Source organism: Ceratotherium simum, chromosome 14 (genome assembly GCF_057802395.1).
Source record: "Ceratotherium simum simum isolate JZ-2026a chromosome 14, ASM5780239v1, whole genome shotgun sequence".
Lineage (NCBI taxonomy): Eukaryota > Metazoa > Chordata > Mammalia > Perissodactyla > Rhinocerotidae > Ceratotherium > Ceratotherium simum.
Window position 1 is genome coordinate 15326865 of NC_141913.1, and position 27778 is coordinate 15354642.

The following is a 27778-nucleotide window of genomic DNA, read 5'->3' on the forward strand; positions in this document are numbered from 1 at the left end:
ATTTTGATAGAGATTGTGTTGAATCTGTAGATTGCTTTGGGGAATACTGTCATCTTAACAATATTATCTCTCAATCCATGAATATGGGATAGCTTTCCATTTATTTAGATCTTCTTTAATTTATTTCAAAAACATTTGTAGTTTTCATTGTATAAGTCTTGCTCTTCTTTTGTTAAATTTATTCCTAGGAATTTTATTCTTCTTGGTTCTAATGTAAATGGAATTGTGCTTAATTTCATTTTTGGCTTGTTCATTGCTAGTGTTTAGAAATATAACTGGTTTTTGTACACATATTATTTCATATCTTTTTTTCTATTAAAATATTGTGAACATCTTTCTATGTTAGAAAATATACTTCTATAACATCATTTTAATGACATTGTAATATTTCACTATGTGGATATACCACAATTTATTTAACCAGCTCCTTATTATTGGACATTTAGGTTCTTTTAAATGTAAAAAAAAAAAAAATATTTCCTGGATATAAATCTCCACAAGTGGAATTGTTAGGGCAAAATTTATGCACATTGGAGTCATTTGCTAAGCACTCCTGAAAAGTTATGAGGTTTTCACTTCAACCAAGGGTGTGATACTTGATTCCCCTAATTCTCTTCAACTTTCGGTTTTATCATTTAAAAAAATCTTTGCCAGTTTGATAAGTGAAAGATGAGTCTCATTGGTGCTTTCCTTGCATTTCAATTCCCAAGAAGGTCAAAAACTTTTTTCATATGTTTATTAGCTTAAATTTTTTTTTTCTGTGAATTGTATTAGGTTTCTTAGCCCTAAGTGTTCAGCTTTTTCAAATTTTTTTGTAAAAGCAGTTTATATATTAGTCACTAATCTCATGTCATTTATGGTATAAATTTTATCCTCCCTCATTTGTTTTCTATTTTTTGTTTAGTTATGGTGCTTTTGATGTACAAACTTTTAGTTTTTGTATAGTCAACTTATCAGTCTTTATGGCTTCTCCTTTTGGTGTTATGCTCACAAATTCCTCTCCCCTTCTTTTTATTTTTGAAGAACAAAGAGAAGATAATAGACACACTTCCTTCCTCCTACAACATATCCCAGCATTTAATAAATATACTGGTCAGTTCTCTCTTCTTTGAACTGTACCATTTTTATCCCTCAGTCTTTGCTCAAGCAGCGCTCTCACACCCTCCTTCTTTTTTCCTTCTCCATCCTTCAAAGCTGCAGTCCTACTTCCTCTGGGCACTCCTGTCCTGTCCGTCCTGGCCGGCAGCACTGACACCCTCCTCTGATTGCTTAGAGGGCCTATGAGGGCTCTGTTTGGGTGAGTTGTCCTGCATACAAGACCAAGTCTCTGCCAGGCCGGGGGAGGTCGGGGGCCGGGGGGTGGGGGGTGGGGCGGCAGCGTCACTGCTCGAGTAATTTACTCAACATCTCTTAGTTTATCTGTAAAATTTGGCAGACTGAGCATCTAAAGGATTTCCTCCAGGGTACCCTTCCAGCTTGGCGGACTACAACTTGCGCTATTGGCTGTCTTTTACACGTGTATGTTCCGCCACTCCCAATTCCCCGTGAGCTCCTTTGGTCGCGGTATGTGGCTGCAGTGCCATAGATAGCGTTGGCGCACAGTGTTTGAGAATTAACGAGACTTGTCTTTTAACGATTGGGACTTGTCTGGGAAATCACAATGTCTTTGATGTAAGTTCTGCAGCCAGTGGCGGTTTCCTTTGCTGTCTCACTCAAATTCGCTGCAAGCCTCCTTCCCCCTTATCCGAGGTCCAGAGCCGGCTTTTGTGACTGGTCTGAGACCGTGAATATCTGGAGAGGAGAAATATCTGATTTCTGCCCTGGCAGTGGGAAGGTAGGGCGGTCCCGCACCCCCGCCCCCCCGCCGCAATCCACCCGCCCCATCCCCGCAGCCGCCAGAGTGGGAGCAGGGAAACGCCTTTTCGCCTTCCCCGCCCACGAAGTTTGCAGCGCGCTTGCAGAGACGACATCTGCTGGCCCGAGGCTGAGCGCTGTCAGTTCCTGATCCGGCGGGTGCCCGCTCCAGCCGCTGCAGGTTCCAGAACAGAAGAGCCGCCCCTACGCCGCAGATCCTCCGCCGCCCCCACGCGGAGCAGCGCCCGCTGGTCGCGTGAGGATCGTGTCGCCGGGACCGCGGTGCCCCCGAGGCAGGAGGACCGCGCGCGGCTGGATGGCGGCGGCCGCGCAGGCTCCGGGACGGGCACCGCGGCCGGTCCTGCTGCTGCTGCTGCTGCTGCCGCCCGCCGTGTGCGCGGCTGCTCGGGAATCCCCGGCCGCGGCCCGGCTTAGCCTGCACCCGCCCTACTTCAACCTGGCCGAGGCGGCGAGGATTTGGGCCACTGCCACCTGCGGGGAGCGGGAGCCCGGCGGCGCGCGGCCCCGGCCCGAGCTCTACTGCAAGTTGGTGGGGGGGCCCACCGCCCCGGGCAGCGGCCACACCATCCAGGTAAGGTCCCGGGAGAGAGCGAGGGGCGGCGGGGGGTGGGGGGCGGCCTCCCTCCCCGCGGGTGCCAGCGACCCGGGGCGAAGGGATTGGGCCCCTTCCCCGCGCGCGCTAGGGACCCCAGGCGACAAGGAAAGGCTCCCCCAACCCCGGCAAAGGCCGGCGAAGTGGGCGGTGCCCCGGGAGTGACCGATCCCGTGGGAGCACCGCCCGTGCCAAAGCCCCGCCGGAGGCGGAGATGGCTAAAGCACGCGAGGTGAATGAAGGCTGAGGTTAAGTTTGGGCGAGCAAAGGAGAAAAGTCCGAAGCTGCGCTCTAGGCATGCGTGGAACTGTGGTCCGGTCCTGCCTCCGTCACCCAGGTAGCGCCGGGCCAGGTCCTGAGTCCCCTAAGGCTTCACTGGAGCGCCTCCTTCGAGGCCCTTCTTCCCGACCTTATTTTGAGGAGGTTAGTAGCGGTTGGCTTCCGTGGTGTATTCTAAGAGAGAACGTTTAGGTTATATCACTGTCACTCCGATGTCACAGAAAAGATGCACTTCACCCCACTGCCTGAAGTGCCACCATTCAGTCATTTGGGGCCAATGAGACTTGAAATGGACAGAGGTAGGCGTGGCGCTCAGAGTCCATCGGAAGTTCTTACCGCGAACACCTAGTGTAAATGATAGTGTCGCTGGTGCTTAATCAGCATCTGGAGGTGTGTCAGATCTTTACACGCGATCCTCACAACAGCGCTGGGAACTGGATCAGGTGAGCAGGTTAAGAAACGTGCCTGTGTTGTAAAGTACGGCAGCTGGATTTGAACCCAGCCCTGACTCTGAATCCTCTTTACACTCAGCCATAATTGCCTCCCTCCCTCTCCTGGGAAGTATTGCTGAGAAATAGCAAAGAGTTGCGGGAAGAGGGAGTAATTTTGGAGCTTGGGCTCCAAAAGCCAAAGATTATCATTGAGAATCTAGGTCAGTGTTTTAGAAACTCATTTTGAGTTTGCACTTCCGTAAATGACAAGTTGTTGAATGTGCGATGGCAATATATGCTTATTTATTTATAAATTATATGCATGTATTACATTATTAATATATTGTGTGTACTATAAAACATGCAAAATAAAAATTAAAAATATTTTATAACAATGATGAAAATAACTTTTAATTTTCTTTATTGACCGCCCCAAATAATTTTGCTTTCTCTAAATATTTTATTTTTGATTGTGTATAAGTATTTATAAATATATAAATATTCAAATGTAATTATGTGTATAATTATTTTGACCAGTTTAGTTTAGCACTTATGATATGGCAATTCAAAGTTGGCTTTACATTAGTACTTGATTTTAGTGGTTGTTATAGCTGAAAATATACCTCAAAAAATATGTAGATTCAAATGGAAGAACTGCATTGATTACTGAATTCCAGGGCTGGCTACATAATTTACAGAGTCTGGAGCAAAATGAAAATGTGGAGCCCCTTGTTCAAAAATTATGAATTTCAAGATGGTGATAACAAAGCATTGAACTAAGTGAGGGGCCTTTCTAAGCATGGGGCCGTGTGTGACTGCGCAGGTCTCATGCTGTCTGAGTTCATTAAATCATGGTACTCGTATTTCTGCCCCGTCCTTCAATTATTCTAAAATTTTTTTAAAAGTAGGAACTTGGTCAGTAAATGTTCATTTTTCAAGTGGCATTCAGTACTTCCTGGTAGGAAGGTGTTGTGTTTTAATGTTTTAAACAATAGATTCAAAACACATTGTAAGTTTTCTTTTGGAAAATGTTAAAATGTGTTACAAAATTCTGTTTCCATGTTTTTAAAATGTGCAAATATGAGAACTTTTAGAGTAACACAGTTCCATCTTTTCAGCAACAAAAGATGAAACATTTCCAAATATCTATTTTTCAAAATGCTCTTTACAAAATATACATTTGTTTAGAATAGTATTTACTTTTTCACATTGTTAAAACAACACATTTACTTTGATGGGACAGAGGAAGTACCTCTATTGTTGTGTAAATATCTATCAGGTAGTATATTACTGACAGCCACTTGTCATCCCAGAAGAAGTCAGCAAATCTGGAATTCTTGTGGAAAAAAAGTGTAACTCATCTTTAAATTTAAAAGGTCTTTTAAGTACTTTACTATGAGATAACCAGTGAACTTGTGTAATCAAAAGAATTTCACGGTCGTTCCCCATTTCAGTACAAGATTGTAACTATTCTGCTATTTAGGAGAATAGAATCCACGTGTCCACTTAACCAGGTACATGTCAGCTTCGATGTGTCCTGGTCAGATGATAGCCAGGTAGAACCCCTTCTCCCCTTGGACGCTCAGAACATTGGTGACTTGTGACCAGCTGGCTTGTGGACTGGGTGAAAGCCCCTAAGCAATCTGTATATTGAATATTAGTAAAACTGAATTTCTTCATTTTTAAGTAAATTAAATAAGTTTTAATATTCCCTTCTTGCACCCCACTGGATTGCCTGGTGGCACACCTAACTTTAGAGAGAACTGTTCTAATTATGGGGAGAGTAAATGCAAGGAGACAGACGGTATTAAAGAAATTTCAACTGTCTCCTCTTTCCTAGATTTGCCTAGGAATGGGCCAACCCTCCTTCTCCTCAACTGGTCTTTTTATTAAGTGCTCATATGTTGACACTGCTGTTTTGGAGGTCCAGAAAAAGTCGCTTTTCCTGTTCTGATTGATTTTCCAGAATAGATCATTAAACCTGGGTTCACAGTCCTAGACAGAGTAGGAAGTAGCTTTCTGAGGTCACTCAGCAGACTGCATTTCAAGGCCACGGGGTAGCCTGCAGAAAAAGAATGCTATCTGGTGTTACGCTATATTCTTCCCTAAAAATAAGGGGTGAACAAAAGCCCTGCTGAGTGGTGCCTTCTGCTTTCACAGTTGAGGGCTTGAGAAGATGCAATGATTGCTGATGTGAGAGGTTCTAACCTAAGGAGGAGAGACGTGTCTGGGAGACCAGAAGGGGCCAGGCTGTTAGACACTTGCTGTAGCCCAGGGTTGGCAGCAGCTGGTACAGACCTGCCTTTCAGAACAGTGAGGGGTAGTGGCAGATGGGTGGGATAAGGGAAGAGAGATTATGATTAATCAATTGGTTGTCCCAATTGTGACTATCATCACAATTGATGATCGTCTTGATTCGCTCATGTGCAGCTCAAGATGGGAAATAGAGAAGAGTTAACTAAAATAGTTGTATTTCTTTGAACTTTCTAAAAATAAATCTTTGAGCCCAGCCAGGGTTTAGAATTTCAGGCCAAAAGGATTTTACAAAAAATGCAAACAATGCATAAAAGTCATGTCTTAGACTGAATCCTGGGTTTATGGTCCCGATTCTGTAATAACAATACCGATACTTGAATGGTAGCATGTGTCAACAGGCAGGGCATTTTAAAAGTCTGGATTTTGTTTGTTGTGTGAAAAATGTTCACTTTGGCTTCTCTGGACTTAAGATTCATTAAGTAAGATTTTATATTCTTGTTACTGCTCAGCCATTAAGCTTTTGGTGTTTGAGAGCTCTGTGATTAGGGATCCTGACTGTCTGGTTCACAGGGGTATCCCCAGTGCTCAGCACAAAGCCTGGAGCAGTATAGGTGCCCAGAAAATGTTGAATGGAAGGATGGTGGAGTGAAGATGCCGCTACAGACTGTAAAGAAGTTATAGTAAAGAGTAGACAAGAGAAATATGGAAAATTAATTCTATTCTGTTGAAAAGTAATTACAACCGAAATATGTCACACTTTGCGCTTTAATTTTAATGTTTACTTACCTATGAAATCTAAAGAGATTATTATTTACTGACATCTGATAGAGATGGTGATAAAATGGAAGTGGAAGGCTGTGTCGAAAATATGACCTTGTGTTAGGTTTAGCTTGGCATAAACGGTATACTCACAAGGAATGAAATGCACATATTTACCAAACATATGATCTTGATTTTGTACATTGACAGTTCAACAGGTCTTTTAAGTGTTTCCTTGTTACACTTTGACTTATGCACAGAAATGAGTATCTAACCTGAATGATATTGATGGAGAAGAGCACACACATGAACTATGGCTAAGAGTGAGAAGGTTTGCCACAAAGCAGTCTCAGTTGTGTGTTTGTGTAATTTGGACTAATGGCCGTAAACAGGAAACTCCCTTCATTAAGTCTCTGTTTATAGCCCCATTGTGTTTGTTAACTTCAACAAGGGCCTTTTCCTTTGTGAAACTGATGTATGTCTTGAGCAAGGGCTGAGAAATCTAAGATGTTTACTGTGTCCACAGATATATTTGTAACAATTATTAATGATAAGAGTTATTTTGAGACTTCAGACAAATGACAACAGTCAGCAATTTAAGGATGAATAATCTTTCTTGTTAAAATGGTTTTGCTAATAGTTGTTCTGTGTTTGTGGGCATTAGCCAAAGTTTAGCAATGAAACTTTATGTACAAATAATTTGAAGAAGACAAATGTTAAATGTTTTCCTTTGGAGAGCCAAGGTCACTCACCAGCAAGGAAATGTAGTTCCACACACCAGAACCTCAGCAATTTAAGTGTGTTCCTCAGCAAATCACAGATTACTGAAACTCATGGGCCTTCCAGGTTGCTGGTGTTGGGGGAAGAGGGAGAATCTCCCTCTGCCCTTTCCCTTAAGGTTCTTATGGCTGGCCAAATAATTAACAAGACAGGTTAGCAGGAGAAAATAATACCAAGTTTAATAACATGTATACATGGGAGAAAGCAGGGACACTGCGTTTCTCAACACAATAGCAGAAATTCTCATCTTAAATACCATGTTCAGCCAATGACAAAGGAGGATTTTGGGGGTGGGGGGAGTCAGTTACAGGAGATTACCACTAAAGCACAGTAAACAAGAGTAAGGTTATTATGCAGCTTTAAGGCCTCACCTTCCACATTGATAAGCCTCTAGAAATGAGGCCATCCCCCTCTCTTCTCAAAACAGAGAGGGAGATACCTTTACAACTGGAGATTTCTCTTATAAATGTAAATGATTGTCTGGCAACTCCTCGCAGGGTCATCCAGAGAATGTGGCCAGAGAGACAGAACTTCTGATAAGAGGGGCTTGTTGGTGCCTTTCCTGTTGTAACATTTACCCTACGTTATCTTTACAGCCATCATGATAGATCTGTTCCAGGAAGGAGCCACCATGTCCAATTCTTTAGGCAGTTAGTGGGGGAGGTCAAATGTCCCTAGAGAAAACAACCAAGGTAAAGAGAGAGATTTCAGGGTGGCCAAATCTTGATCTCCCACACTGGTGAATAGTTGGAACTGGGAATATTTAATCTTTGAATTGCAAGATTTTACTTCATGCTCCGAATTACTCGTGCCATTCAGAGTGTGGATCATTTAATCCAAGAAAAAGAAATGTACAGTCATAGAGAAAGGAGAGGACAAAATGTTATTAATTTCAGCCCCTTACTTATAAGAAGACTCTACCTAAACCACTACAGAAAGATGGCTTTAGTGCACCTATGAATGTGAAAACTACACATTTTCTTCACATCTTTTACCAAAACTAGATTGAAGCATTTGAGTCATTTTTAACAGCTTTCTGAGGCATAATTTAATTACCGTAACATGCATCCATTATAAGTGTGAATTCAATAATTTTTAGTAAATTTATAGAGTTGAGCAGCTTTCACTAGAATCCAATTTTAGAACATTCCTGTCGGCCCCAAAAGTTCTCTTGTGCCTGTGCACTCAATCTCTGCACCTGTCTCCACCAGTCTGATTTCTATCTCTGAAGATCTGCCATTTCTGGAAATTTCATATAAAGGGAATCATATAACATGTGGTCTTTTGTGTCTGACTTCTTTCACTTAGTGTAATGATTTTGAGGTTCATTCATACTATTGCATGATTTAGTAGTTTGTTTCTTTTTTCTTTTTCTTTCTCTTTGTTTTTTTGTGAGGAAGACTAGCCCTGAGCTGACATCTGATGCCAATCCCCCTCTTTTTGCTGAGGAAGATTGGCCCTGGGCTAACATCTGTGCCCATCTTCCTCCACTTTATATGGGATGCCGCCACAGCATGGCGTGACAAGTGGTGCGTCAGTGCATGCCCGGGATCCAAACCTGCGAACCCCGGGCCGCTATAGCGGAGCACGCGCACTTAACCACTACGCCACTGGGCCAGCCCCGTAGTTTGTTTCTTTTTAATGCAGAAAATAGTATTCCATTGTCTGGCTATACCTCATTTTCTTTATCCATTCACTAATTGATGGACATTTGCACTATTTCTAGGTTTTAGCTCTTTTAAGTAATGCTGCTCTGAACATTCACAAACAAATCTTTGTGTGGGCATATGTTTTCAGTTTTCTTGGTCGATTTCCTAGAAGTGGAATTACTAGATCATGTAGTAAGTTTATGTTTAAGTTTTTGAGAAGCTGCCCATTATTGAAAGGGGGTATTGATGTCTCCAACTATTATTATAGAACTATTTCTCCCTTCATTTATGTCAATTTTTGCTTCATGTATATTTGAGGCTCTTTTGTTTGGTGCAGATCTATTTAAATTGTTGTATCTTTTTAATGGATTGGCTCTTTTATTAATATGTAATGTCCATCTTTATCTCTTGTAACAATTTTTGACTTAAAGTCTATTTTTATTTTTCTGAGAAAGATTCACCCTGAGATAACATCTGGTGCCAATCTTCCTCGTTGTTTTTTGCTTGAGGAGGATTAGCCCTGAGCTAACATCTGTACCAGTCTTCCTCTACTTTGTATGTGGGTCACTGCCACAGCGTAGCTGATGAGTTGTGTAGGTCCGCGCCTGGCACCCAAACCTGCAAACCTAGGCTGCCGAAGTGGAGCACACCGAACTTATAACCACTACGCCACAGGGCCAGCCCCTTAAGTCTATTTTGTCTAATATTGGTATAGCCACCTCAGCTCTCTTTTGCTTATTATTTGCATGGAATACCTTTTTCTGTCCTTTCACTTTTAACTTATTTGTGTCTTTGAATATAAAGTGAATCTCTTGTAGACATCATATATTTGGATCATGGTTGCTTTTTTTAAAATCCGTTTTGCCAATCTCTGCCTTTTAATTAGTAAGTCTAATCCATTTACATTTAAAGTGATTATTGATAAAGAAGGACTTACTTCTGCCATTTTGCTATTTGTTTTCTGTGTGTCTTATATTTTTTTGCTTCTTCAGTTCCTCCATTACTATCTTCTTTTGTGTTTAATTTCTTTTTCTAATGTACCATTTTGATTTCCTCCTCATTTCCTTTTCTCTATATTTTTCAGTTATTTTCTTAGTGGTTACTCTGGGGATTACAATTAACATCCTAAATTTATAAAAATCCAGTTTGAGTTGATATCAACTTAGCTTCAATGGCATCTAAAACTCTGTTCCTATACAGGTCTTTCCCTCTTTATGATATTATTGTCACAAATTATATCTTTATACATTGTTGCCCATCAACATAAATATATAATTATTGTTCTATGCATTTGTCTTTAAAATCATATGAAAAAAAGAGTTACAAACTAAAAATATAATAATGCTGGCTTTTGTATTTACCTATGTAGTTACCTGTACTGGTGTTTTTTATTTCTTCATATGACTTTGATTACTGTTTAGTGTCCTTTCATTTCAGCCTGAAGGACTCCCTTTCACATTTCTTGTAGGCCAGGTCTACAAGACCTGGTTGTTGAGCAACAAACTCTTTCAGCTTTTGTTTATTTGGGAACGTCCTAATTTGTCCCTCATTTTTGAAGGATAATTTTAACAGATATAGAATTCTTGACTGATAGGTTTTTTTCTTTCCACACTTTAAATAGGTCATCTCACTGCCTTCTGGTTTCCATGGTTTCCAATGAAAAATAGGCTATTAATCTTATTGAGGATCCCTTGTATGTGATGAATTGCTTCTCTCTTGCTGCTTTTTAAGATTTTCTCTTTATCTTTTGACAGTTTGATTATATTGTATCTTGGTGTGGGTCTCTTTAAGTTTATCCTACTTGGAGTTTGTTAAGTTTCTTGGATGTGTAGATTCAAGTCTTTCTCAAATTCAGGACGTTTCAACCATTATTTCTTCAAATATCCTTCCTGCCTCTTTCTCTTCTCTCTTTCTGGGACTCCCATAATGTGTATGTTGGCCCACCATTTTATGGTGTCCCACACCTCACTTGGGCTTTGTTTATTTTTCTTCATTCTTTTTTCTTTCTTATCCTCAGGCTGGATAATTTCAATCGACTTATCTTCAAGTTTGCTGATTGTAGGTTTTTGAATAGATTCCAGAGTTCTGAAAAAGTTCATTCTGACAGTTTTTTCCAGATTAATTGTTGCTTCGGTGGAGGGACAGATCCTTGAAGCTTCCTTCTCCACCATTTTTGGTGACATCCCCACGTATTTTTTTGAGTGCTTCCTTACTTTCTGGTACCATAAGATATTCCAGGGTAATTTTTTTTTTTTTGCAGGGAAAGATTTTCCCTGAGCTAACATCTGTTGCCAATCTTCCTCTTTTATTTTTCCCTCCCCAAAGCCCTAGTGCGTGGTTGTATATTCTAGTTGTAAGTCCTTCTAGTTCTTCTCTGTGAGCCACCACCAGAGCAGTGGGAAATGAACCCGGGCCATTGAAGCAGTGAGAGCGCCAAACTTTAACCATTAGGCCATCAGGGCTGGCTCCCCGGGTCATTTTTTATCTTCTTTGCTCCAGCCTTGGGACCAACTACATTTCCAAGGAGCTCTGGTTTTCTTGTTGAGGGTGGTGTTTAGAAATCAAGATCTGGATATGAGGTGTGCTCATTGTTACTGGCATGTCATTGCTCTAGATCTTTTCAGTGGACAGAGCTAGGAAATATATGTATATGTACTAATTCCAATATGCACATACATCCGTATTAGAAATGCAGTTGATTTTTACATATTTGTCTTGTATCCCATGATCTTGCTGTAGTTTTTTAATAAACTCTTTAGGATTTTCTACATACAGAATTACATGTGTTTTATTTCTTCTTTTCCAATCTCTATGCCTTTTAATTTCTTTTTCTTTTAACTCATTCATTCATTCACAAACACTTATTAAGTGGCTCTTACATGCCAGGCACCATGGTAGATGCTGAGGATACAAAGATGATCCAGACATAATCTTTCTGTAGATTACTAGCCTTTTTATGGCCTAATTTTCTTAAAAGACCAGGAAAACTATTATGAGGGAAAATATAATATCACCTTATTGTACATATTATCAAACTACTCTCACTTAGAGGTGAAAAACTCTGGCTCTACAATCATGTAGATCTGAGTTTGAATTCTAACTCCACCAGCTCTCTGACTTTGGGAAATTGCATAATCTCAATTTCCCCATATAGAAAACAGGATTAATAATAATGTCTATCTCATGGGTTTATTGGGAGGATAAAAACACTTAGTGTATTTCCTGGCACATTGTTACTGCTCAATAAATGTGTTTTTTTTTTTTATGGAGTGAAAAAATTCTTAATTAAGACTTCTAAAGTGGTAAGCTACAAAAATGATTTGTCACAATAGTCATTTAAAATTTTTGAGTAAAACATTCTTTTAATAATGAGATATACAGTGCATTATATACTGAGCATATTCGGCATGCTAAATAATCCTCAAGCATAAAAGCTTCTAGAGCCTTCTATATAATAGCGATGTTAAATTGTTTTGGTACTGTGTAAATAACCAGTTTAGATATTATTTATTTATGTAGGGACACATTTTTTTGTCAGCTAAAGTGACATTTTTTGGGGAGGTATTAATTTTTTACGGTTAATTTTGGTGCCAATAATACATTCTTCCAGATTATAAATTTACTTCTGGTTGTGATTTAGGCTTTCCTGAAACCTGCATTAACTCTTGCTCAGCATTCTGGAACCATTTGCCTAGTGAGGAAAAGGTTTACTAAGTGGTACCTCTGTGGTCTTAGTCAATGGAACTGCTATGGTTGTGCTGTATACATGGGCTCCTGGCCAAGGGGCATGTGGGGGCTGAAATCCAGCCTGGGCAAGGCTGTATCTGCTCAGAGGCAGGGAGCCTTTTTCTGCTTCACAAAAACGAGTTGTTTGCGTGAGCTAACAGGGCCTTGATTAGATCCCTCATGCCAACAGGGTGGAACCTGCCCTGGGGAAAGCCAACTCATTGAGTCCCCTGTGTCTTGCCAGTTTCTCAATGTCATAAGCATATTGTATTTCCTCAGTGGTTTTCCCCTCCTAGATGCTCAGAAAATACATGTGGAATAAATAAGTGAATACTAGCTAGAGAGAAATATGGATTTTAATTAGATTATCTATACACATCTTAACTGTGAGAAGTGGGGGAAAGAAGTAATTGTTCATTATTTTCAAGTTGCACCATATCCTGCACATACTGTGTACAGGAGTGATACCAAATAAGGGGGGCAGAATGGTGAGTAGGGAGAACAGCCTAGTAAACAAGGGTCTTGCTCCCCTGTTTAGTGCAGGGTATGAATTTAACACATACTTATATAACACTTACTGATGCCAGGTACTGTTCTAAAGCACCTTACACATACTGACTTATTAATCCTCACAACAATTTATGAAGGAGGTACTCTTAGCATGCTCATTTTACAGATGAGGAAACTGAAGCACAGAGAGGTTAAGTGATTTGTTCAAGATCACACAGCTAGTATGTGGTAAAGCCAGGTACTCTGGCTGCAGAGTTCACGTTCTCACCCACTATGCTATGCTGCCACTGCCGAGCCAACTACTCCTCCCTCAGAGTTCCAGCTAAACTTTGCACCACGTTGCTAATTCCATTCATCACCTTGGAGTCATTTATTTTCATGTCTGTATTAGATGTCTTGTTAGATCATGAGCTCCCTGAGGGTGGGACACCACATTTTACTGCTCATGTCTGTCTCCCCTGTGGCAGCTTGTCCTAGACACTTCATAGATGCTTTTTGAAGAAAGGTTCAAAGGGCAACACCACCATAGAATTTTCCTACTAGAGCAACACCCTGATGGAAGTGCTGTTTGGCAAAAAAATACCTGAATTTCAACAGCCTACCTTTGGAAGTCAGGTGTGGCCCTACTGTGTTGAATTTCAAAGTAAAACTGTCTGATGCACTGGCTAAGATAAATCCTAGGTCAGGGCCATCAAAAGCTGGAAGAGGCAAGGAAGGATCCTTCCTCTACAGATTTCAGAGAGAGCATGATCCTGCTAACACCTTGATTTCAGACTTCTAACTTCCAGAACTGTGAGACAATCAATTTATGTTGTTCTAAGTTACCCAGTTTGTGGTACTTTGTTATGGCAGCCCTAGGAGACTAATACAGTAACTGTCTTAGTCTGTTTGGTCTGCCATAACAAAATGCCATAGACTGGATGGCTTATAAACAACAGAAATTTATTTCTCACAGTTGTGGAGGCTGAGAAATCCAAGACCACGGTGCAGGCAGATTCAGTGTCTGATGGAAACCCACTTCCTGTTCACAGATGGCTGTCTTTTGTCTATGTCCTCACATGGCGGAAGGAGTGAGGGATCTCTCTGAGGCCTCTTTTATAAGGCCACTAATCCTATTCATGTAGGTGGAGCCCTCATCCTAATACCATCATCTTGGGGGTTAGGTCTCAGCATATGAATTTGAGGGCAACACAAATATTTAGTCCATAGCAGTAACTTTAGCTTTAAATCAGATAACCAGTCTCTCAGTCAGTCAGCGGTATTTACTGACCATTCAGTGAGTGAGTGTTAATCTGTGTATGGGAGAATGGAGGATGCGGGCCCTACATGAGGCTCTCTGCGTGGTCCTCAGGTCTCTGCTTTTGAGAATTTGCAATCTGATAACTCAAACTGTAGTCCCTGAATAGCATAAGGAGAGCTCTTGGCTGAACAAATATTTAGGGCTCACTCACATTAAGAGTCATCTTTAAATATGAAGAACATATCCGAGGTTAAAGAAACATAATACAGTAAGGATTTCTGAACGCAGGTGGGGTGGTGGGAGTTTGGGGACTATGGATGCCTGTGAGCCTTGGATCTTTTTTTTTTTGCACAGAGCCCAGAGGTTGAAAGATTCCTTTACTAGTGAGGGCTGTGGGGCCTGCATCAGGGGAAAGGGGGGTGGGATTGTAAAATGAAAGGCCCAATTCCCTATGTCCTGTGATTGGCTTTGCAGAGAGAAAGTATTGCTGAGAATTTGTGTGCACAAAAGACATTGGTGGCAAAGATTCTGTACAAGGTAGTTTGCATAGTGATTTGATGCAAAAATAAAAATTTCAGACTTACTAATTTTCCTGTATGTCTCATCTGTTTCTAAGCAGCTTTCCTATTTCATTGTGACAGCTGATCATTTAATGTATCTTTAATGTGACATTGAATTTTGAATGTTTTTAATGAGCCAGAAAAATTAATAGAAAATGCTGAGAGACCTCATTAGGAAAATCTGTTAGTAAGATTGCCTTAAACTAATTGAGTTTTCTTTCTTTTGTTTTATTTCATTATCTTTTATGTCAACTTGGTAGGCTTTTGTTTGAATAAAAATATAGCTATTGAAGTCACTCTTTCTAATAGAAATGCTAGGACCCGATAAAATCATCATTCCCTCCCTCTGAGCACCATGTCCTCTCTCCCACACTTGGTGTCACATGCAGCCTCATTTTTCTTTGATGACTTGCTTTGCTTGGTTCTGGGGTGTTGTTTTTCTATGGCTATTACATATAGCAACTGTCACTGTAGCATAGGAAGATTGTCACTGAAACAAATCACAGTAGAACTGTTTGACTAACCACAAGGAAGATGAGGCCAAGGGCCTTCAGGATTGTTATGTTTGTAACCAACTGTTCTCCATATCCACTAAAGATAAGATAAAAAGGGTGGTGTTAATGTTACAGCACAAAGGATTGGGATGAGCTGTGGAGAAGAACTACCTATGCAAAGTGTGCTGCCCCACTGAAATGACTTTTACAGAGGGGGTGAGGAGTAGTCTTTAGGTCAAAATCCTGTGTGTGATCTTTGAGGCCTGACCATAGGCAATTACAAGGCTTTGACTGGCAGGCCTCATGGGGGAAAGCTGCCCTCCCCACACCAGACTTGGACACAGTGAGTGCATTGCAGTTTTCCGGAGGGAGTTGCAGTCAAGGATTCAGGCCCCCCTGGACCAGCCATGCTCGTGTGCATCTCTGCATTCTCAGCCCAGGAGCCTCTATTCAGAGGCCTCCAGTGGAGGCACTTCCCAGGTGCCTACCGAGACTTCCTTATCGGGGTGCTTTGGCTGAGGCACTTTTCCCCACTCTGACTCAGTACTTTTCTACTCCTGCTCCTTCCTTTCCCTTACCCCCAACTCCCTGGGCCCATAAAAAGGCAGGAGTCTTTTGTTTGGGACTCCTTGGCAGTGAGATAATTTTCCTGTCATCTGACCCTTGCCTCGTGCCATTCCCTGGGGAAAAATGGAGCTCTGGGGAGGCGGCCCCCTTCTTTTTTGCCTCTGGCCCGCACTGTCACAGTAAGTGAATGAAGTCTTGATTGTTACTTTCAGATTGGCTCATTGTGGTCCTTGACCACCTCAACACCTGGACGCTCGACAGGAGAGGGGTGAATGTCTTCTGTGGATGATCCTTAAAGTAGATTTTTATCAACTAAGGAAAGAACTGCTACCTGCAGACATGTGTGTACACACACACGTGTGTAGTAGTCATCCACTCCTTTATTTAACAAATATTTATTGACATCTATGTGCCAGACACAAAGGATGGGGATATGAGGGGCTGGAAATACAATTCTGAAGAAGGCAGAAAAGGTCGCTACCTACATAGAGCTAACGTTTTATGGGGAGACGGCTACCAATGAATAAACAAACACAATAAGTATAGATTGTTATTGTGTCTTGGGGAGGATAAACGGGAGTTTGTGATAGAGATTTTAGTGAAGGGAAGCTTCTCTAGGTCGAGTAGATGGAGAGGCTTTTCTACGGAGGTGTTGATGGTGCAGAAACCTGAGGGTTTACAGGAAGCCAGCCCCATGAAGAGGTTGGGAAAATGTGTTCCAGGCAAAGGGACCAGCAGGTGCAAGGGCCCTGAGGTGGGAACATGCCTGGTGTGTTCTAGGAACTCAGAAAGCCACACTGCCCTTGTTATGTGTTTTGAATATTATCCCTGAGTGAAACCTCTGTGTCCTTTCCAGACGTTATAAATAATTCCTTCTATTTTTGTATGTATTTATACCCCTTCTGGTCCTCAAAAGAATTTAGGTGGCTGATAAAATTTAAAACGGATGGACAAAAAGGTTGAGGGAATTGGGACAAAGGGAAAATAAAGCAGTAAAGAGTGTAATTATTTCATAAGGAGATTAAAATAATAACTGAAAGGGAATTGAGAGGGAAAATCTTGGTTTGAGGAACTAATCAGGTCAGGGTCAGACTCTCTCCTTGGGGACAGTATTTGGCTCATAGCAGGTCAGTAGTTTCTGGTTGAATGAATAAACTCTCAGGGAAGACATGTGTTCATAAATCTAGGCTTTGGGATAAAGCTCTAAAGAGGAAGTACTTTGGGTTTGGGACATTGAGTAGGCAGGCCTCAGTGTGACCTGGCCCGCCTTGTCAACCTGAGTTTGTTGTAGAACAGGCCACTTACATGGAACTAAAGGTACCAAGCAACCCCTTATTGCCAGTGAAATGCCAGCACAACATATGGGGAACAAGAGAATAGAGGGAGAAGTAGAAGGAAGAGGAATGTATGGAAACCACTAAAATACAGGTTTTAAAACTTCCAGAAGGAACTTCTTGGGTTCTTTCAAGAAGGAACCAGTTGGTCCTAGAACCCCAAAGTACATTGTTTGGCATCATAATTAAGAGCATGGGCTCTGGAATCAATAGAGCTCACTTTGAAAGCATCCCTTCCTAAGGATGTGACCTGAGTGAGTTATTTAACCTCTCTGAGCCTTGGTTTCATCATCTGTAAAATGGGGCTAAGAATGGGTTCTGGGGAGGCCCTGAGGGATGGAACAAGTAGATTTGCACTAGAGTAGAAAAAGCAAGTCTAGATTCAGTTACACTGTGCATTCTAATGGCTGAGTTAGTAACACAGGTATCAGTCTGCAACTTCTTATTGTTTTTTAAAATCAGGAGTTCAGCTTCTGCCGTTAAAGGTAAAATTACACACACACATTTCTTTCTCTGGGGAGAGAGAGGGTCTATGTCTAGGATTACCCCTTCTCCCCATCACTAATTAACTTGTTTATCACTTTCTGGTATATTTCCTGAAGTGAGTAACAAAATAGTTTATGCCATTTTAATTTATTAATAAAATGAACAAATATTCGGTGCCTCCCCTGTGCCAATTACCATTCTAGGTAGTGAACAAGATGAACTCCCTGCCCTCAGGACTTACAATCCAATAAAGATGATCCACAGTAAAAAAAGCAAATGATATGTGTTCCTGCTCAGAAGAAGGAGTAAGAGGATAAGAGGAGAGAAATAGATGGTAGAGGGCAGCACTGCTTTAGATGGAATTGTTAGGGGAGATGTCTTGGAAAAGGGACTTAAGTCTGGGAGAAGCATGTTCCCTGGAGAGGGAACAGCAAGTGCAAAGACCTTGAGGCAGGAACATGCTTGGAGTGAATGAGAAACAGCAAAAGGGTCAGTGTGGGTGGAGTGGAGCCAGTGAGGGGAAAGTGGGAGGCTGTTTGCTCTAAGCACAGGTTTATCTCCTGATGGGAGTGACCCAGGAGTGCCATAAACTGAGATGCAGGAGAATGTGTGTGTTTAGGGTGTGATTGCAGATGCAAAGGCCTTGAGCAGGCAGGAGGGACCCGATGCAGTGGGGCGGGGGGTGCTTTGGAGCACAGACAGCTTCTTCATAGCAGTGAGATGCCAGGCGAGTGTGTGGGCTCAGAGGCAGGGAGGTTTGTGGATTAGAAAGATGAGCAAACTCAGTAAATTCAGCAGGAGAAGAGAAAGCGGTGGGGGACGTTTGAGGAGCATGGGAATATGTGAAATAATTTCTAGGAGAGTAAAAGAGGGATTATATGAAACATTATACCAATATAGAAAAAACACAGTCCTCAGTTGTCTGTGGATGAAGAAGCCAAAAAGCATCTTACCTGGTTGGGCAGGTTGCCCGGTGGGAGAACACTCGTTTCTCTGGCCAGGCCCAAATCTCTGAGGTGCCCTTTCTGCTACTGGACGGCTATCTGCCCCACCCCCACCCCCACCACCTCCTGGGGTCCTTCTTCCCTGGCTTCCTGTCTTGGCTCCACCACTTAGGCAACTTGCTCAACCTCTTTGTGCCTCTGTCTCCCTGTCTGAAAAAGGGTCTAATGATTGTATTCATCCTATAGATTTGTCATGAAAATGAAGAATCAGCCACTTGCCAAGTGCAAGGTGCCACGTTTGGCACATGGATGTTTCCTTTTGTCATCACTACCACCAGTGCAGTTGCTTCTGTGACTGCTGCTGCAAGTCCATCGCTAGCGGCGCACCCCACACATGCCTGTCACCGTTGCCTCTGTGGCCTCAGACTGCAGTGGGTGCAAGAATCACCTGGGGTGCTTTCTAAAAATTCTGATTCCTGGATCCCACCAGAGATGCTGATTCTGTAGGTCCAGGGCAGGGCCCGAGATGTGCGCTTTAAGCAAACACCCTAGTGGTTCCGATGGCGGCGTGATCACAGTATGGACAGGGCCTCACTGAATCCTCACAACCACCACATAAGATTGGCGGTGTTAGCCCATCTTAGCAAACAGAACACAGAGCCCAAGGGAGGCCAAATAATTGGACTAACATTTCGAAACTGTTACTGGTAGAGGCAGATTTGAACCTCCATCATTCTATTCCCCAATGCATCTCTTTGAAACCAGTTAAAAGGAAAAACCACTAGTATTTGGCCTGAATGGACACAATTTTTGAGTCATAGGTATGAATTTTGCAGACATTTGCTTATCTGCCTTTTTTTTTTTTTTAGAATACCTGGACCAACCTTGAGCTTATTGTTTTATAGATCCCTCAAATCCCTACCTCCAGGAACCTGGCACACTAGAGGTGGGACACTCTGCCTCTTGGTGGGGTGAAATCTCTGTGGGGGCTGCAGAGCTGGGCGCTCTCCTGTGCTGTGTAATCGCTCTTCACCCCATTATGTGCAGACATACAGGTCTTCAGTAAATTTATAAAATGCTTATCTTAATCATATGTAACCACGCTGATGTGCTTTTGTGCCTCTCAGGAGAGAGAATGCTCTGAACAAGGTCTTTGCAAAGGAGCAATCCCAAGTTTGGAATGGATTCACTCCACAGCGTTCTCCATATCAGGGCTCCAGCTGGCTTGGGTTTGGGCACTTGAGACATTGCCTTTAAGGCACACAACCTCAGGAGCTTTCGTTAGTGATGGCTAGGAGTAGGGTTCGTGGTGGCGCAAATGTGGTGATACATAATGGGCCTGTTGATGGATGAGTGTGGTTAAATGCTAGTCTTGCTGGGTTTTCTGTGCCTGCCATAATGGCTTGCAGCTGAGCTTCTGTCAGGCAGGATTCCCTCCTGAGCTGGGTCTTTTTCCACCCGTCTGGTCGTAGGCAGCTGTTTGGAAAATCACGTACTTGCTCTTCCAGCGTGGCCTCACACTCCTTCCAAATCTAAGACATGGCCCTTTGATGTAGCTCGCAGAGCAGCGAGGCCAGGATGGAAAGCATTCTGGGCTGTGAGTAACGTGACCAGACCCACACGCAGGTCCTGGTTCCTGCACGTCCTGGCTGTGTGGTTTGAGGTGAGTTCTAGCCCCTTATATTACATTTGCTATTTCCCATATGAGTAGGCTAATATTACCTTTGACACAATTCAGAGCATGAGTCCCTTGTCCTAGTTATCTTTCAGTATCCTCATCTCTGTCCAGAATAGGGTCTGGTACAGGGTGTATGATGAGTACAAGTTTGTTGCATGGATGGATGAATAATTGAACACAAGAGTGTAAGAATCCTCCTTGTTCCCTCTATATCCCCCTCTTCTCTGACTTCTATCAGTTTTTGTCCTGCTTTTATTTATTTATGATTATTTTAAAAATATTGGACCTCAGGTGCAGAGTTGGATTATGGATTATTCATAACCCTCAGGTTATGACATGCTTTCATCATGGGTCACTGCGTGCTCTGATTTAACGTATATATAGATGGATGGATTTTAGATAGTATAACAGCATCCATGAACTTGCTACCAAAGCCAAAAATAGGGCCTTGATAATAACTTATGTTTAACCGTATGATTTCCCACCTCCCATCCCTCTGTCTCTCATAATATGGAGTAACCATCATCCTGAATCCTTTATTAATTTTTCCTTTGCTTTCCTTTTTATATAGTTTTTGTTATATCTATATATATTCCTAAAAAGAAAGTGCTTTTCATTTTGGTTACTCTTAACTTTATAAAAAGTAATCATGTTTTTTTCTCCACTTAATGCAATATTGCTAAGATTTATCCATCTTGTTTCACCTTGTTGTATATATTCATTTATTCATTATTGTTCATATATTCATTCATTGTGTGGATATACCACTATCGATTCATTCACACTCTTGTGGCTGAACAATTAGGTTATTCCCAAGATTTTGCTCTTGTGAACAGTGCTGCTATGAATATTCTTGGACATGATGCCATCAGATTTGTGTAAGAGTTTCTTTTTGGGTTATGAGCTTGACAGTGGAACTGCTAGGTAATAGGAAATGTGAATTTTTGATTTTAAGAGGTAATGCCAAAACAGTTTACAAAGTTTTTGCATCAATTTATACTCCTACTACATCCTTTTCAACACTTGTTATCCTCAAACTTTAAATTTGGGCCTATTGAGTGGGTATAAAGCAGTATAGCACTGTGGTCTGCCCTGATCACTAATGATGGTGGTGGTGAACAATTCTTCAAGTGTTTATTGCCATATGTGTTTCTTCTTCTGTAAAGTACCTATGGCTACTTTTGCCCATTTTTCTATTCAACTGTTTATACTTTCCTTATTGATTTGTACCAGTTTAGTATATATTTCTGATGAGAATTCTTTGTTGATTTTATGTTCTTTGTTCAGCTATTTATTCTTGTGTAACAAACCACCCCAAAACTTAGTGGCTTAAAAAAGCAATAGATAATTTTTTCTCTCACAATTATGTGGGTTGACTGAGCTCAGCTGGGTGGTTCTTCTGTCCCATGTGGTGTCAGTTGAGGTAACTTACTTACTTGCATTCAGCTGCTGGCTAGGATGGTCGGACGGTCCAAGAAGGCTTCACTAACATGTCAGGTGTCTTGATGCTCTTCTATGTGTCCTCTCCGTTTGGTTACCTTGGGCTTTCTCACAGAGGGGTGATGTGGGGGTAGTAGACCTTCTTACCTAGAGACTGGCTTCCAAGAGGAAGGAACAAGAATCTGCCAGTCCTCTTAAGGACTTAAATCCCAGAATGTCAATTCTGCTAGAACAAAGCAAATGATCAAGTCAGTCTGGATTCAAGAGGAGAGAATAGCCTCCAGGGTAAATAGCCTCCACCTCTTGATGGGTCAAGTGGCAGACACGTGGAGAGAGAGAAGGACTTGATGGCAGCCATCATTGGAGACTATCTGCCACTTGTGTATTGTGAATATCTCTCAGTTTGTAAGTTTTCTTTTCATTTCCCTAAGGCGCCTTTGATGAACCAACATTCTTAATTTTAATATAGTCAAATTTATCTCTTTTTTATAGTCAGTGCTTTCCGAATCTTGTTTAAGAAAGTTATCCTTGCTCCAAGCTCTAAAAGGTATATTCACCTTTATTTTCCACTAAGAGATTTAAAAGTTATTTCTGACATTTAAGTCCTTAATTCATCTGAAGTTGATTTTTGTTTGTAGTTTGAATAGGAATCTTTTTCCATTGCATATAGATTAGCCCTCCTTTTCCTACTGATCTGACATACCACCTTTATTGTGTACTAAGCTTTCCAAAATGCATGGGTCTGTTTCTGGGCTCTCTATTCTGTCCCGTAGGTCTGTCTGTCTCATCTTGCTCTGTCTTAATTACAATATCTTCATAATAAGCCCTGATACCTGGAAGGACAACCTTCCTCCTCCTTGGTCCCCTTCTTCAGCAATATCTGGGGTTTTCTTGGTCCTTTGCTGTTCCATATAAACTTGAGAATTATTCTGTTCCCAGAGAATCCCTATTGAGATTTTTGTTGGAATTGTATTGACTTCATAGATCAATTTGGGGGAGAATTGACAAGTTTTTGATATTATCTTCCTGTCCAAGAAACCAGTATCTCTCCATTTATTTATTTAGATTTTTTAAAATTCCCTTAATAAAGTTTAAAATTTTTATTTGTTAAATTTCTTTTGAGATAATTGATGTTCTCTGATATCATTGTAAATGGTGTTTTCCCTTTAATTACGTTTTCTAGTTGTTTGCTGCTGTTGAACAGAAATGCAATAACCTTTGTATATTAATCTTATATTCAGCTGCCTTGCTAAACTCTCCTAGTAGTTCTAAAATTTTTTTCAGTAGATTCATTTGGGGTTTTAATATAAATAATTTTATCATCTACAAATGGTAACAGTTTCATTTCCTCTATTTTAAATGTCATGTCTCTGTTTTTTGTCCTGCTTTTAAAAAATCTTCCTTATTCTTGTCTTTTGTCCAATTTTCACTTTCAATTTTTGTTGAAAACAGCAAGTTGAATCAGAAGTGGCTAAGACTTACAAAGACATGAGTCTTTTTCTTTGTGTGTCCACACAGAGCAGTAGAGTTAGTGTAAGTATCTGTTGGAAGATGTGGGTACAGAAAAAGTGATACTCATGGGAAGGTAAGGGCTGCCCCAATGGTCTGCAGTCTGAGAAGGCCCATGGATTCTTTTTTCATCTGCTCTACAAATTTTATTTTGAAAACTGTTATCAGTTACTGCATTTTTTTAAAAGCATCATTAGGTTGTCTTCTCTTAAAGCCCTGCTTCATAGTGCCAAGGCCCTACCTTCAGAGATTGATCATAGCCTTGGCCTCCCTGAGAAGGTTCTTCAACCCCAAGTCTACCCATCCATGTAGCCATTCCACATAAATTTAAATCTCTATGAAGATCTCAGGAAAAATGACTTGGAAGGCTGGATAGAGTTTTTAACATTTAAAAAGTCATCGTTCTGATGTTTTTCACTTTTAAATCCACAGTCTGATTTCCTTCGGGAAAATCTTTGAGTCTCCACATAAGTTGATTTGCAGTACATATGACATTTAAGATGTAGGGTAAAAATCACTGAAACTTCAAGACAAAAACAAATAAAAGAGAAGGAATATTATAATAAAAATATTTGAATAAAATATTCTCTCCCTGACCATTTAAGAGTATCTTAAAAAAGCCAGACTTCCTAATATTTTTAAATTAGTTTTTAAATATATAATTAATTTTTTAGAATAAATTTTCTTTATTTTTCAAGGAGAAAGTGTATGTTGTACTTTTGCTTGTTATTATTTAATTTAAGTTTGTGGAATCTTTGTTCGAACTTATTTTATAGAGCAAAAGAGGGTATCACTGAAACTTGGCTCGCACACACAGTTAATCTAGGCAAACCACCATCTCCAGCATTATTGGTTTGATAAGTTATTTCTATAGACTCTTTGCTGTCAAGATTTTTTCCAATGACGTGTATGGAAATAAACAGAAGGTTTGGCTCATTTTTATTACCTGGGCAAAGTTCACTAGTGGAATTCATCTTTAATTTATATATCTATTATATCAATTAACCTTGCAAATGTAAGTGTTGACACTAACTTGGATAACTGTGATACTCTCTTTCCCATAAAATTATTTTTTTTTAAATGTGTACATTCAAATTATTATTCACACTCAAAATTCATATTTTAGTAATTAACCGTTGATCAGATAGTTAGTAGGTGCTAAAGCTCCTGAGCCGGTATTCTTACCCATTGTGCTAAATAAAATAACAGTTTTATTTGGGGCAGCAGAAGGACTAGTGTATCAGCAGAAATGATGAGATGATTCTAAATGTAAGAGGCCTTGGAACCATAGCTCTTAGGCTATTGTGAAGGCTACCTTTAAGAGTAATTATAGGAAATAATGTATGTTACTGAGTATCCATCATGTCTAATAAACCAGAGTTGTAGCTGGTAGATGGGGGAAGAGAGTTACGGAGTAGTGGTTGACATGTTTTCTTTGGGGCCCTCGGCTTAATCTTGGATCTACCCTTTACCAGTTGTGTGATTCTTGGGAAAATTACTTAAACTCTCCGCTCCATTTCCCCAACTGTAAAATAGAGGTGATAATAATCTTAGGGTGCAGATGTGAAGTGCAGGGTGCCCAGTGTGTAATAGGTGCTCTATAAATGTTAACTTTAATTATTACTATTATTATTTTAAAATTGAGAATCACTATAACAACCCAAAAAGCATCATCTCCATTCTTCAAGTCTACACTATGGAGATGGAGATAAACGTAGATCGCAAGTGTCCACATCCTTGGAAGAGATTTGCTTCTAATCTGGCGTAACTCTTCCAAACTTTGAGGAGTGATAATTCAGTTCCCTCACCAAATAATTAAACTAGTAAATGCTCTCTAGGAAAAAAAAAAAGGGAAAAATAAAGATCATTGAAGGGAAAATACTCATAAATGTTTAGTTGTCCTGGCTTAGATATTTATTAATTATGTTCCTTATTATAATAAAATTTTATAGAAAGAAATCAAAATTTTTTTGAAAGATTGCCGATGGGCTCATTCCTTTATTGGGCTTTTGTGATATGCTAGGCAATGTGCTGGACTGAAGTGATGTGGTGCAGAGCAAGACACCATGGTCTCTGACCTCATGAACTGATGGGGCTGCATATCCCAAGGTGCTGCTTCTGAGTTATGTAAATGTCTTTATATAACATCAAAAGATAAAGTTGCTCATAAACATATCACCATATATGAAAGAGCCCCCAGTTACATACTAGATGAAAACATTCGTCACACATTTGGTTACACATCAAGATCAAATTTATCTTTGAACATTTAAGAATTAACTTTCAAGATACTCCCTAGGGGCAGAGCAAGGCTTTTGTTGCAGCACGTTTCAGTGGAGGCTGTGGGTATAAGTTTGCTTCTTTGTCCCCCTCTCTGTGGCGGTTATGCTCTAAGATAATTTAATTTGAGAGCAGAGTAGGTCAGTATGCTGACCACGGGGTAAACATGATCTTTTGACCCAGTTAAAATATATTCAATATATAAGAAAGGTCTATGTTCAGCTTTTTACATGGTAATGGCTGTAAAATTTTGCATTGTAAAAAAAAGAAAAACAAGAACAGAATCAAGAGAATCTGCCTATCAAAAAAGAGTAAATCAGTAAGAAGTTAGAAATGATAATCACCCCAGATAAAAATGGATTCCCGTTTACCTACTGAATTAACAACCGACTTCTTTCTCTGGTGTCTGCAGCCCAGCCACGTCTCCCCCATTTACCTCTCAAGTCTTGTCTTTCATTACTTGTACTACTGTTAAACTGAACCAGCTGGCCTCTGTGCCTTTGCTCATGCTGATTCCTCTACCTGGAACATCTTCCCTGTAGGCAGCTCACTGCCACTTACCAAAGTCCTATCCATTCACACAGGCAGCTGAAATTCCACCTCTTCCACCCTGCCTTTCCTGAGCCCATGGAATATCTACCACCTTAGACCCAGCACTCTGTACTCTTGCCATAGCTCACTTCCCTTATGGTTATCTGTGCACCTAACACCTCCCCTGGGACTATGGGCAGAGATCCTCTTTGTATCCCAGTGCCTGACACAGAACTTGCACAAAGTAGGATGGAAAGAGTAAAAAAGGTGTGCTGAAGGAAAACATCTTTGAATCCCAAGTACAACAGGCTCTTCTCAAAGTGTCGAATGGGACAAGAAAAACAGAGCTGTAAAGATGGAAGATAAATAGAATCTATATTCAAGAAATGCCGTAAACAGAAGTATAAACAGGTGATGGTTTAAGATTAAATGAAAAAGAGAAAGGCTTACTACTGTCTTCAGAATACAATATGATGATTTCAACAGCTGACATCTCTAAGCTGTATAAAGCAGTCTTTGTTTTGGTTACCTCTTTTACTAAATTGGTGAGAAAAAATTACTTGAAAATAAAAAAATACCTTTTTTTTCAGGGCCAGTTCTGTGACTATTGCAATTCTGAGGACCCCAGGAAAGCACATCCAGTCACCAATGCAATTGATGGATCGGAACGTTGGTGGCAAAGCCCTCCTCTCTCCTCAGGCACACGGTACAACGAAGTCAATGTCACCTTGGATCTAGGGCAGGTAAGTTAGTTATGCTTTCAACTGGAGTGCGGAAAATCAGTTTGGATCGTTATTTCTGTGGTTATTTCTGATATAATAATAATTATTTTAAAAAACTAAGTTCAGTTTTAATTCACTAATTATTGTGAAGCCTGTTACATTAATATTTGCATCCCTCAACACCCAGCACCGTGCCTGTCACAATGCAGACATCCCTACCTATCTGTTAAATGAGTTAAAAAATAGTTGTAAATAATTTCATTGGCAAAAACATTTTTATTATTATTTTTGATTGTGGTAAAGTACACAAAACCTAAAACTTACCATCTTAGCCATTTTTAAGTGTACAGTTCAGTGGTGTTAAGTCATTCATACTGTTGTGCAGCCCATCTGCAGAACTCTTTTTCATTTTGCAAAACTGGCATTCTGTACCCATTAAACACTAACTCCCCATCTCCTCTTTCTCTAGTCCCTGGCAACCACCATTCTACCTCTGTCTCTATCAAGTTGACTACTCTAGGTATCTTATATAAGTGGAATCATACAGTATTTGTCCTTTTGTGATTGACTTAGTTCTTTTTTCTTTGTGAGGAAGATCAGCCCTGAGCTAACATCCACGCCAATCCTCCTCTTTTTGCTGAGAAAGACTGGCCCTGGGCTAACATCTGTGCCCATCTTCCTCCACTTTATATGGGACGCCGCTGCAGCATGGCCTGATGAGCAATGCATCAGTGTGTGCCCAGGATCTGAACCTGGGCCACCAGCAGTGGAGCACGTGTACTTAACTGCTACACTGCGGGGCCGGCCCCTGTGATTGACTTATTTCACTTAGCATAATATCTTAAGGTTCATCCATGTTGTAGCATATGTCAGAATTTCCTTCCTTTTTAAGGCTGAATAATATTCCATTGTATGTATATACCACATTTTGTTTATCCATTCATCCATCAATGGAAACTTGGGTTGCTTCTACCTTTTGGCTATTGTGAATAATGCAGCTATGAATATGGGTGTGGTGAAGATACTTTTATAGCGTTCTCTTTCCTGGAAGTCCTGACTCTGTGAACAGTGGCTACCATAGGTTTTGGTCTTGTTTGGCCAGCTGGCCCACAAGGGAACCCGACTTCAGGCCTATC

At 40.7% G+C, this 27778-nt stretch overlaps 1 protein-coding gene across 2 annotated transcripts in view; it reads left to right on the plus strand.

Moving 5' to 3' along the window:
* The first annotated feature begins 1568 nt into the window (after positions 1 to 1568).
* Positions 1569 to 27778, plus strand: part of LAMA3 (laminin subunit alpha 3) — a 248035-nt gene continuing 221825 nt past the window's right edge. Inside the window, exons 1-2 of one of the 2 annotated variants that reach the window (XM_087439074.1) lie at positions 1569 to 2446; positions 26511 to 26663. In XM_087439074.1, coding sequence (XP_087295200.1) covers positions 2171 to 2446; positions 26511 to 26663 — 429 coding nt within the window. In that variant the 5' untranslated portion in view covers positions 1569 to 2170. The remainder of the gene's footprint in view (positions 2447 to 26510; positions 26664 to 27778) is intronic. The other variant, XM_087439073.1, reaches the window with a different exon arrangement.